Source organism: Neopelma chrysocephalum, unplaced genomic scaffold, assembly GCF_003984885.1.
Source record: "Neopelma chrysocephalum unplaced genomic scaffold, ASM398488v2 Primary Assembly neopelma1_94, whole genome shotgun sequence".
Taxonomy (NCBI): Eukaryota; Metazoa; Chordata; class Aves; order Passeriformes; family Pipridae; genus Neopelma; species Neopelma chrysocephalum.
Genome location: NW_020897756.1, coordinates 2681955 through 2694792, shown reverse-complemented (window position 1 = coordinate 2694792; position 12838 = coordinate 2681955). Strand labels below are relative to the sequence as shown.

Genomic DNA, 12838 nt, shown 5'->3' with positions numbered 1-12838 from the left:
TAGCTGCTGGGCCGCCGGGAGAGCGGACGGAGACGCGGCCGGGGCTGGGGATCCCTCTCCTGGCGTACCGGGAAAGCACAGCCTAGGAGCGCGGAACGGGCGGGACCGGCCCGGACACCCCCGCCCTGTCACCCACTTGCCTTATGCAGTATGTTAATCCGCATCACTTGCCAACACGCTGTGAAGGTTTCCTCTGTGATGTTCACTCTCTGCTCCGAGTGAATGAAACGAGCGCAGCCCATGGCATCCCCCACCCGTTAGAGATTTTCACCTGCTCCTGTTAGATCTCACCCCATTCACACAACCACTTGCTCTCCTTCCTGTTTTTGCTCTCCCTCCTGTTTTTCCTCTCCTGTCACTGCTTAAAGCAAAGACAGGGAGAAGGACTTGCTAAAACCACTTCTCAGGACATTCACAGTTTGCTGAAGAAACAATATATCCCGCTCCTTCTTCTTTTAGGGACAGATTAAGGGATGATGAGTCATGTTGCATGAGAGGACAGAGACAAAAAAAAAGGGAAAACAGCAACAGATGATTGGAACCAACCTTTGTGAAATACAGCAATAATTCCATTAATATCTAAACTCCATGGCTGTGTGCCTGCCAATGGCCTTGCCTCACCTCTTGAAAGCAGTCACCTACCTGTACTAATTCAAAATTCTATCAGTCAGCCATAAAATTTTATGTATCACACTCCCATGACCAAAGTAAGTATTTCTGTCTGTTTACAAAATAAAAGCTTAAATACTTCCACAGAGCCAAAGGGACAAGCTTTGAAAGAGAGATGCAAGCTACTGCCTCTACCTGTATTCCACACTAGCCAAAAAAACATGCATTCAGTGAAAAATTTGTGCTTCAGCTGTCAGAGAGGCCCCATAGACATATGGCAAACAGGGAGCTGCTTGTATTCCCTGGCTGCTTACATGGCCTTTTTCTAAACCATGTTACAACATCAGAAACAGGTGACAAAACAACTCTGAAAAAGGGCTGGGAAACAGAAACTATTTACAGTTTGAAGTATAAACACCCCAGAACAGCACAAACCAGAGCTATAACCAGCAAGAGGATCACTCAGGGGGTTGGTTCAGCTGCACCCTGTGCAGCCTGACTGATTGGTATTGATACTGCACAGGAGAGATTAAGCTTGTTGTGTAAACCTGTAGCTGGAATGTGCAAAGTGCTCTGTGTGACAAACAAAACCATGGCCTATAAGGAAAATACAGGAAGAAATGAAAAATTTCAAGCATGCTGCTGTGAAAAGGGAATGTCTGCAGCATAGGAAGAGATACAACTTTTAACATTATATTAGCACGTCTCAACTGGGCAGGAACTCAGCAGGGGCTTTAGGGCACCTCCTTTAGAAAACCCTGTGCCAAGATGGCATGTGAAGCATGAAGAAATGTAAAATAAAAAGATTTTTGCAGGGGTAAAAGATGAACAGATCTTTTGCAAAAAGCAGCATTGATGTTAAAACACATGGCAGAGCAAGATAAAGGACATATGTCATGGAAGGCTTGAGTGAGGGAAGAATTTCCACTAACAATTTGAGTGTCATATTGGCAGTCAAAAAATGCTGTATTTAAAGTGCAGTCTCACCATATAGATATTAAAAAAAAGCCTTGCAATAAAGGCACGTGGTGTTGATGATATTGACAATTTTTTTCTTCTCACCACTGATCTCCTTGGATCTATTTTTGCTGTGCATTGAGCTTCAACATTTCATGATCGATGAGTTTAATCTGAATTTCCCTCCTTGTGCATTACCTAGCTCACTACCTTGGGGAATGGGCAAGATATCAAATAACTGGAAGTAAATATATTCCTGAGTTTCTGCACTGTATCACATTTTGTTAATAATGATCCATTAAATCCTGAAGTCTTTTTCACCCACATGCCGTCCTTTCTTTTCAATATTATGCATTTCCAGTCTTAGACAAGGCAGCGATGTGCAACAATGTCATTATTGCTGAATTTCAAATTCTTCCCTCCCTTGGAAGAAATATTTTCCTTCTACAGTAGCAAACCTATCTCTCCTTGGTTCACTTTGGCACAGAGACAAAAGCAGGCTGCCTCAGGGTGACATATATGTTTTCAGCAGCTCCTGTATTTATGACTATTTTCTTTTTCCCAGTTCACAAACCAAAATAACAATCCTTCCCACAGTGCAATTAAGGACTTTTTGTACACCAGGAGAACCCACAGTAAACCTTACAAGAACATAAATGCTAGAGCCAGAAAGAAGGACCCCAAACACATTTTCTTTGTATAATATTTTTTAAAATGTATTACAAAATTATGGTTTCAATAAAGAAGTAGAAAAATAAGAAATTATTTGGAAAGTCCTTGTGAAATACAAGCACTTTCTCAAAAGGCATTAAATATCCAAACTATCACACATAAACGATCCAAGCATTCAGTGAACTAGTGAGACAGTCCCAATCAATATATTGGAGAGGAGTTTTAAAAAAACAGAGAAGTGTATTTTCACTAAAAAGTCTGTCTCAAACTGGGGAAAGCCAGGTCTCAATTGCCACTGTGGAATCCAGCTTCACTTGTGTCAATATCATGTTCCTTAGGTAAGGGAAGAGGAGAAAAAAAAAAAAAAAGAAGAAAAATAAGAATTTTAACAATAGGGTAGAACTGTCAGATTTTTTGGCTTAACTAGAATATTTGAGAAATAGGGAATACTTGTTAACACAAACCAGTGATCTGTTAATATGCTCCAAACAGACTTCAAAGCACCAAATTTACTATGAAGAATTATTTCAGCATGGAACAGCTCCTGAATAACAATGCTGGTTTCACTTCTGCTCTGCAGCAGAAGTGAGAGCTGTGAACACTCCTGAGGGCACACTGCTTTTACTCAGGCATCATTAATGAATTGGATTTAGCTGAAATTACCAAAACTACCTTCGCATGTACTAATCTCCCCATTAAAATAAAAACTTAATTAATTGAGCACTACACATTTGATACAGATTAACAGTTGCAAGTACTGTGGATCACACTTCACTGGTCTAATTTATTGCACAACAATTGTCTTACATCTCAGGCCTCTTGCCTGCGACAAGTGTAGCTGCTACAAAGACACACCAGCCTCAGTGCTGCTACTACCAATTATTCACTTCTAATTCTGTTACTAAAAATACCTGATTCAGTTTCTTAAACTCAACCACTTGGAAGAAGATGTGCTCCAGGATATATTTGGCATCTTGCTTCTCCTTTGGGAGTTTGCTTGTCACTCCCAGGATATCGCCACATTTTCGTACATAAAATTCCAGGTCATCATCAGTACCTAAACAAGCACCCAGGGAAGAAGGCAGGTGAGTATCACACGTATCTGGATCAGCTGGCAAAAAACTACTACAAATCTTCATTTGTTGTTGGCATTCGGACAAGTTCGGTCCTATAACTAAGCTCAGTGGATTAGCTGTGAAGTCCTCCTGCAGCTGGCACCTTCTCATCTTCTTTAGGCTTAAGAATGTTTAGGATAATCTTAACATTTTAACATCAAAGCATAAAAAGATGTGAAATTAATCACTGAGAGTGCACAAAGCAGTTTACACACAATGTAGGAAACAGCAGGCAGAAGCATAATAAAATGTCACGTAACAAACAAAATAAAATGTCACAAGTGCATAAAGCCATGTTATCAATTGCCATGAGCTTCCAGTATCAAGATGAAAGCAGTGGATTTTCAAAACTGAAGCCCATGTTTTAAAATTAAATATAACAACAATTTTCCCCTAAAAACTTGGATTTTATATATAAATGTGTAAACAACCAGTGTGCTTCACTTACATTTGTTTGTGATCTCTGCAAGACGAGCTTTCTCAGAGGAAAAGGTTTCATCTAAGTCAAACAGTTCCAGAGGGGGAGGAGGCAATTCTCTGAAAGCAGGTGGAAAAACCTTGAAGAGAAGAAGTAGCATGGTTTATTGCCACGTTTTCTTACACTTACACAGATCTCTAAGACAAGAGTTTTGGACTTAGACTGGACTTAAAGAAACCTTTTACATAAAAGCACCTCCAAAGCCCACAGCACAAAGGGACACTTTTTTGAAAATTCCATTTATATTTTGTGACTAAACTCTTTTGGAATGTTCAGTTATTATTACAAGCATGTCAGAGTTATCACCCAGCATGACAACTAGACATACTGCATTTGCAGTTTCTGTTTTGCTCCATAAGACCTAGGTGTTGGCTGAGATAGCTGAGGAACTAAGCTCCCCATAACAGCTCACCTTAGAAACATATTCACGTCAATTCTGGTGAGAGTATTTTCTTTTTCATGCAGTCACTACCTATGGCATAAGCTGGACTTAGGTTTTCAAAGTGCAGTGCATGAGACACTACTTTCAGTTGCACCCCTGCAGCTGTAAGGATCCCAGTACTGCTTTTTCAGTGGCCAGGGTAAAGAAGGATGGAGCCATGACAGCAAAACTCAGACAGAGATTCCTGCTTTTTGAAAATAGTTTGACACCATCGTAGCTCATGTTGCTTTCAGCCCAAATCTCTGCTGGTAAAGTTCGATCAGCTCTTGCTGTAAAAGACTCCACTTTCTACTTTCCCTGAGGATGTGGAGATGGAAGCAGAGCAGGACAGACTGGCTCCTCCCTGGCAGCAGTCAGTGTAGTACTTAGACCACTGCTTTCTGAGATACCACATCCTCCTGTTTTCACAGCAAAGGCTGAGCCAGTAGCCTCTCAACTAAAGGCTTACACACACACGGCATTCTGTTATGGCACCACATATTACATTTTCAAGCTCCGTTGATAAGTGTAAATAAGTGTTCTTTCCTAAAAGACAGTCCCTAAAGTGTATTCAACTCCCAAGCGATTAATTATTACTACAGCATTTCTCACTTTAAAAAAAAAAAAAACACAACAGAAAAACTATAGAAATGACACACAGGATTTTGCATGAAACAAATGAACCACAGAATCATCAAGGTTGGGAAAGGCCTCCAAGATAATCAACCCCAACCTTCATGGAGAAGGGTTCTCCCTGAGCTGCATGAGCAAGGAGGTTACTCACAGCTGGCTGGAGGACAGGTAGTGGAGTCTCAAACTGAGGCTGAATGAGTTGTAGGCGTTCATGTTTCACATTCAGCTCTTCATAAGCTCTGCAGCAGAGAAAAAGACAAAGTATGAGGGGAAAAATAATTATGTAACATCCATTTCCACTTGCAGGCTATAGAGATGGATTTTTATGAAGACACCAGGGTCAATGTTATGCACAGTAACAGCATAAAAAAATGGGATGTCCATTTTAGAAGGACCTCAGAGAACTACATATCAGTAAAAACTGACTTCTATAGTGAGAAAATTAGCTAAAATTATGACAGAGGAAGAGGATAGGTGGACATAGAAAATGCTGAAAAAGAAGGAAGTCACACGTCAATTCTTCAAGCAACTTTTAAAGGGACAAACATGGATGAAGAAAAAGTGATCTAGTTCAAAGAAAGCAGAATTGTGATTTCAAAAAGATTTTTCAGGAAGTCCGTAACTAAAAGTTATTTTTAAAAAAGTATTTGTTATGGGATCAGAAGGGAGATCCCACTATCAATTCATAACTAGTTAAAGTACAAGAAATACAGAGTAAGAAGAAAGAGTGTCCACAACAGAGTGCAGTTTCATGGAATCTGTGTCAACCTGCCACTACTCAGCATGTTCAGATCTGGGTAACAGAGGAGTTATGATGGACAAAGCTGATAGTGACACAAACTGGTAAAACTGAGCAGCTGACAAATCTCAAGACACAGTTACTGGGAAATGCAAAGGTGAATGAAATGCAGTTTTCAGTAAATGCCAAGAAATTCAGAAGTGGAAAAATGACTAGCTCTCAGTTATCACTCCAGAAAGTGTCCAGCATCACTGCAGCCAGTTCTACTGAAACTATCAGATCACTAAATCAGAAGTAGTCAGAAAAAAAGGAGAAAAGAAGGTCAGAAATTACAGCTAAGACAAGAAGCAAGAGAAACCATCATTGTCACACTGTACAAATCCATCTTCTGGTATATCTGTATTCAGAATGCTGCTTAGAGCTCAGCCCCTTCTGCTCTTAAGGAGACACAGATAAACACAAACAGAAAATGCAGAATACAGAATGGAATAAATAAGTAAGTAATAAGAAAATCACAGCTGCTGACTTGATAACTGAAGGGAGGGCAGTTGTATCCAGTTGATAAAGGGATGTATCAAACAGCTTTGTGAAGTCTCTTGGGTTCTCATCTCCTTCTTGCAGGCAGACTCGCAGTTGCTCAGACAGTGCAGCTGTGTCTGGGAGCATGGTATAGTCTGAAATCTGAACACAGACAGGGACACCTGGGATTTAAAATGGCCAACCTCTTCACACAGTCTCTTTCTGTTTATATCTCACCTAAAATCTCATCTAGAAATAATTATTTCACTCTTTACCAGGTATGGCTCTTTGCAGTGCAGCTCACTAGATCAGTAACCGTCCAAACTCTTTTCTGTTGCTGTAAAGCTACTCCCTACACGGATGTTTCATCTGTTGATTCTTTAACATTAAAAGAGCCAGCTTATTAGTCAACTGTGCAAAACTTGTTCTTTTATGCACTTACAGTTTTATCACATATGCTATTTCCAAATAAAAATAGCATTTGTATACATCAGTTAAAAAAACAACTAAAATTGACATACAATTTGATCCCTACTCATTTACAGAAAATCTACCTTCACTTCCTGCACTTTCCTCTTGTCTTAGGGCTCAGAGTGAATTTCAAACTTATTACCCTGGAGCAGCAAATGATCTCACAGAGATGGGCAAATTGGAAAGAGATTTTCACAAACACAATGTGATAATGAAGAGCAACCTAAGTCTAAGAGATACGAATATTTTTTACTCTGGAGCCATCTGTCTACTCAACCTTAGACCCTGAATGAAGGTTCTGCAACAGCAGCAGCACCCATCTTGCTGTTAACCATTCTGTGCTAAATACAGGATGTGCCAAAACTGATCACACTATTCTTTACCTCCTTGTGATGGACCTCTCTTACCTCAGGGTCCTCCATATCCATCTGATTTAAGCGGATATCTGATGTTGTGAGCCACTGGAAAAGCACATCCTGAAGAAGGGCAAAACATAATTATTTTCAGGAGGATCCAAGTAATCTCAGACTAGGCTTAAACATTCATATTAAATCTATTAAATAACATACCATGAAAAATAAGACAAAATAGGTAATAAATCAAAGCATATCTGCTAGTATTGGATTAGAATCTCCATACTGAATCCATTTCATAGCTGTCTTGCTCTAAAACAAAGCTACGGAGCCTGGAGTGCTTTGGAAGTGCTGTGAAGATCCACTAAGGTGTTTTTAAACAAAAAAAACCCAACCTAAAACCCCCACCCAACTTACCATGATCTTACCATTTTCTTCTTTATCTAAATATTGATCACTGAACATGTGGGAAGACCCCAATGCTGCCATCTTTCCACCTTGACTCTATCAACAAAGAAGACAATTTAGCAAAAACTCCTTCCAAATCACAGTTTTAGAGACAATTGTTATTGCTTTATTAACTTTCTGCAACCCATTCTTCAGTGTTCAGTATGTAAACATAGAGGCCAGTGGCACACATGCAGGTCAATATAGCACATCTTCATGTCAACTAATGAGAGAAGAGTTTGACAGTTCTATTATTTGTAAGACAAACTGTAAAATATACATGTCATTATATTTAAATTATGCTAAAGTAAACATCCGTGAAAATCCATTCATGAAACACCTTTGGAATTCTTCTCTAAGATTACCACTCCCACAAGGACATACATCAGAAGAAGTTTTCAACAAAACAGAAACCCTGAAATGTTCCCTGCACCAACTGTGGAACTCATACCATAATATAACCACAGATACTGCTGTAATGAATTTGAAGATACATCAAATAAAGCTCCAGTTTGTTTAACAAATTTCGGATGTTTCAAACTCCATGATTCGCAGTTTTAAGCTAATTCTACATGCTTTACCCATAACTGGGTAGATCCTCTGCTCTTACTTTCCATTTCTTCACTGTCTGTTGCTATTCTTTATCACATCTCTTTTCCAATCTAAGAGATCTTGTTTTCCTGCTACCAAGTTTCTCCCTTGGGATATCTTACTCTGACAGCTGCAGACAAAATGCAAGCAGTAAGTGTTCCTGTAAGTTCACTTCATGCTGCTGTATTGGCTTTGATTTACACAGTTCATTTCAGCCACAATAGGGGGGGGTGAAGTTGGGCATCCTCAAGGAAGAAAAAATCCCCTTCCTAACAAAGATATCAGAAAACCACAACAAGAAATTCACCTACATAGTAAGAAATGTGTTAATTTGTTCACATTCACTAACAATATCAATCCTTTGTTTGTACTCATCCACTATTACTAGATTTCTGAATTTATTTTTATGAAGTAACAGGTCTGGATGAGCAAGATAACATATGAAAAATCTACTGGTTCCAAGGTGACAGTAATTAATTCCGTAGGGTGTACTTAGAGAGCTAATGATAGTCTTACTTAATAAATTATCACTAAAAGGGTAGGAAAAAAACCCAAACTTCAATGAAGAACTAAATATATCCATCTGTCAACAAAAAAATATGTAATCTTTGCTGATCATCAAATTAATTCTGCTCTGAGCCCCATGCAAAGGAGTTTACCATAAAAAGAGGCAGGAGACATTGGCTCATCTAAAGTTTGCAGATGCATCAAAAGATACATGTGGGTTTGTAAGTACTCCCAGAAGATACACTCCCAATTTTTGTGGGTGGAATGCAGGGCATGTCACAGGCAGAATCCTACCTCATGCTGATAGAAAGCCAGAATAGGCCTGTTGAGTGGGAAGCAGACGGATCCTGTTGACAGAATTGCCACTGCTGGTTTCATCACATTCAGTGTGGCTCCAAAAGGATACACAAAAGTGAGAGCTCTGCAGGAAATACAGAAACTCCCTAAGTACCTGCACGTATAAGGGGGGCTGGACATATCTATAAAACTCAAAAGTGCAAACTGCAATTATGCACTGATGGTGGAAAGCCAAAGCCTTGCTTCCAACATGCAGATCCTTGTAACCACATTTCAGTCTCTCTCTCCAGGTTTCTCCAGGTTAAAGAATTGTCTTAAATAAGGAACAAAGAACACTCTTGATTTCTGTTTGCACATTCCTGCACTTGAGAGAAGCAGAGGGGTATCTAACTCGCAGATTGATATATATTTTGGAACAAAACTAGATAAAATGTTTTTACACTTCCATTTTCCCTTGTAATCAACCACATGGTCATTTCTTAAGTCTAAAAACTAGCCACAGGGAAGAATACAAACATTTACAGTTATTTATGGAAAAGCTGTGTTCTTCTCAATGCCTTTTCACTTCTTTATCTTACCCTGGATTAAGATTCTTTAAAAAGATGAAGCCTTGCTACACCTGCAGCCAGATCACCTGCTATCTACAGGTTATTCATATTTACATTTTTTAATCAAATTCAAACTCACAGACTAGGGGCAAAAAAGATCGGATCATGAGAGAATTTCTGTCCAAAACTGTCACTCCTGCTCCTTCAGTGGTTATCAAGCAGTACTAAACAGATTCTCCTTTCCAGATATAACCTAAGAAGCTGACATAAGAAATGCATTAGAGAACCTCAACACAAGCACAACAAACTGCTGCTAATCACAAACCTGCTAATTTTGAGTTATTCTACATATTTCCACATCAGTTTCCTCACAGAAAAACACTTACTGTGAGTCATGCCCACTTCCATCTTCATCTGTTGTCTCAAGCACTGTTTTTCTTGCAGCTTCACAGATTCCCCTACAAGATGTTGAAAAGCAAAACTTACTGAAAAGAATACAGATTACAAGAGTTTATTGTAAAGATTTATATACTCCAAATATTTACCTGTTCAAAACTCCATCAGAAATTAGTGCTTCTTTTGGGTGGTGGTACTTATAATATACATTTCGTACTACAGCATCTTGAAGAAAGAAAAAACATAGCAATTTACATCTTAGCTGATGAGTATGCTAGACATAGCAGAAAAATTAGTTTAGCTCTTGGATTTCCTGGGTGTTTGCTTCCAGCACCACAAAGCTGGCATCTGGTTCCCAAAAGAATTCAAATCAGCCTTCACTGATAAATAATATGAGAAAATAAGCCCATCTCCACCTTCTGCAAAGCAGAAGAGGCAAAAGGATGATCCAGTTAAAACAGCATTTAACAAGTTTTACAACTTCAAATTCTAGTTTTTTTACTGTATCTTCCAAACCAGGATGAATTAAATCCTGTTGATACAAAAAAAGGTATCGTTTAGAAAAGCCACCAAAGACCCTAAAAATATTTTAGATACACTGAGATACAGTTGACTTAGGTTGGTTGGCTTTTCTTTTTTCACATTGAATGACATTTTATTGGTCTGCTAAAGAAAAGTGCCACTCTTTGTTCAGGGTGAGGATGAAGTGATTCAATTCATTAAAATGTGTGGAAAATATGTTAAATGAAAGGCTTTTTAATCAAGAAATGTCACTAGAAATTATTTTTGTTAGTAAATACCATTAAGGCTAACAACCACAGCAAAGGAATGGAAATGGCTCAGTTGTTATCCATGTACTCCACCCATGGAAAGCTCTCGGTGTGCTCCAGTATTACCCTGCCAGCTACATGTAGATTTAAAGAAAAAACATCCTTTAGACCAAGGGAAATTTTGTATGAGGGATTTTCTTGGCTTGTATCTACAAAGTCTAAGCCTGCTCTTTAGATTTTGCTGAAAACACATGAATAAAAACTCTCAGTAAGCCCCATTACCATTATTGAATATGATCCCATATTCTTCTAACAAGAAGTTAATATTTGTGCCATTACGGGACTCTCCACCTTCCCTGAGCATCACCAGGATGGCTCCACCATCCTCCAGGAATTTCTTCAGAACGGAAAACTAGAAGACAACAAAGATCCAGGGAAAAAAAAAACATACACATGAAAGAAGATACACACGACTGCAAGAAGTTACAGTGAGATGAGGGAAGGTAAAGGATTCTGACTGTTTGCAATTAACTTGATCCTATGAGAAAAATATTCAAATTTCAACTTGTGTAAATTCATCTAAAGCAGTACGACTGCAGTCTTCTGTGTTGTTCTTTTCTATTTAACCAAATCTTAAACCAGAACTAATTTGAAAACAGTTATTGATGTCCTACCTCATCAGCACTGAATTTCTCTCTTGGCCCTGCTGTGATCCACAGTTTTACTCCAAACAGTTTCTCCGATGTGATCTCATCTTTTAAGCTATGAATAGATTAATAAAGGCACATGCTATTCTCGGATACAGTTTGGAAACACAATTTTTTTCTTTTGTTTTTTAAAGGACTGGCAAACAAACACAAAGCAAATCACTTCAGTCACTTCATATCCTTTCATGTGGGTTTAAAGTTGACAGCTTGAGCAAAAACAATCCTTACAATTGTCAACCAACTAAACAGTAAAGCTCCTCTAACAAGGTACTGTGGCAGATACAGAACTGCTATAAATTGTCACAGCTGCTATTAAACTTTGCACCTGAGGAGCTTCCTCTTGTTCTTTTCATTCTTTTTCTTCTTTTTGCTCTGCGTACATTTCATACAATCATAGAATATCCCAAGCAGGAAGGGACCCACAAGGATCATCAAGTCCAGCTCCTGGCCCAGCACAGGACACCCCAACAGTCCCACTATGTCCCTGAGAGTGTTGTCCAAACACTCCTTGAGCTCTGGCAGCCTTGGGGTTGTGACCACTGTTCAGGGGATCCTGTTCAGGGCCCAACCACCCTATGGGGGAAGAACCTTTTCCTGATATCCAGCCTAACCCCCTCCTAAACAGTTTGATGCCATTTTGTAGCGAACAGATAAACAATATCATCTGCATAAAGGCTGGTTTCTTTTACCCCCCAAACTCCAAATCCAGACAGACTCAAAAACATGTATGAGGAGTTTCAACCTTATAACTTACACTCTATCTCTTCCACAGGCAAGGTAGCTGGAAGCTCCACAGAACCACGCTCAGCATCCCTCAGCGACAGAACAGCTGATACCACAGAGCAATTTATGCAAGAGAGCGACCTTAGCTCATGAGATACATCCCATGAAGGATGGGATTGGCCAGGGCTCTGAACAACCTGGTCCAGTGGAAGGTGTCCCTGTCCATGGCAGGGGGTCGGAACAAGATGATCTTCAAGGTCCCTTCCAACCCATACCATTCTACGATTCTGCGGTCCCCAAAGACTATTCGGGCACTCAACGCGGACCACACACACCCGCGGAGGTCTGTCTGTCCCCTCACAGCCGCCCCTCACCTCAGCACCTTCCAGTTCCCGCGCAGCCTCTTCCGCAAGGCCTTGTAGCCGCCGGCCGGCGTGAAGCTCTCCCCCTTGGACGCGTTGAACACTATGGCATTGCGCGGGCCGCTCTCCATAGACTCCCCGGGGGCTGCCGAAGCTCCGGCGGGGAGCGGGGAACCCTCAGCGCCCGGCGTTCTCCGAGCTGTCCCGCCGTGTCCCCAGCGGGACGCGGCGGCACCACGCACGCTCCTCCCCTAGCAACGCGCCCGGCGCACGCATGCGCGCATCTCTCCGTCCCCCCCGCCCCGGATCTCTCCGCCCCCCTCCGCGCGAGTGCAAAGGTCCCTCAGGGGTTCCCTCCCTTCCCCGCCTGGGAAAGGGGTGGGACGGGACCTCTGCGGCGGGCTGGGGCGGATAGTTGTCTATCCGCTCTCCCTCTGCCCGAGCCTCCAGCAGCGGCCCTGTCAGCGCCCAGGGCGGGCCTGTGACCCCACAGGAAACTGCCACCCTTCAACCGCCGCAGCTT

The 12838-nt window shown here is 40.8% G+C and overlaps 1 protein-coding gene across 2 annotated transcripts; it reads right to left on the bottom strand.

Annotated features, from left to right (window-relative positions):
• Positions 1-2255: 2255 nt before the first annotated feature.
• Positions 2256-12586, bottom strand: IFT52 (intraflagellar transport 52). 2 transcript variants are annotated; one of them, XM_027693924.1, is made up of 13 exons: positions 12328-12586; positions 11198-11285; positions 10806-10935; positions 9903-9978; positions 9744-9815; positions 8807-8933; positions 7385-7471; positions 7022-7090; positions 6151-6305; positions 5037-5124; positions 3802-3910; positions 3150-3295; positions 2256-2571 (listed from the first exon to the last, which is right to left on the bottom strand). In XM_027693924.1, the coding sequence occupies exons 1-13, from the start codon at positions 12444-12446 to the stop codon at positions 2524-2526; spliced, it is 1314 nt and encodes a 437-aa protein (XP_027549725.1). In that variant the 5' UTR covers positions 12447-12586; the 3' UTR covers positions 2256-2523. The 2 variants fall into 2 exon arrangements, with proteins under 2 accessions (XP_027549725.1, XP_027549726.1); XM_027693925.1 differs by lacking the exon at positions 12328-12586 and adding an exon at positions 11985-12276.
• Between the last annotated feature and the right edge of the window lie 252 nt (positions 12587-12838).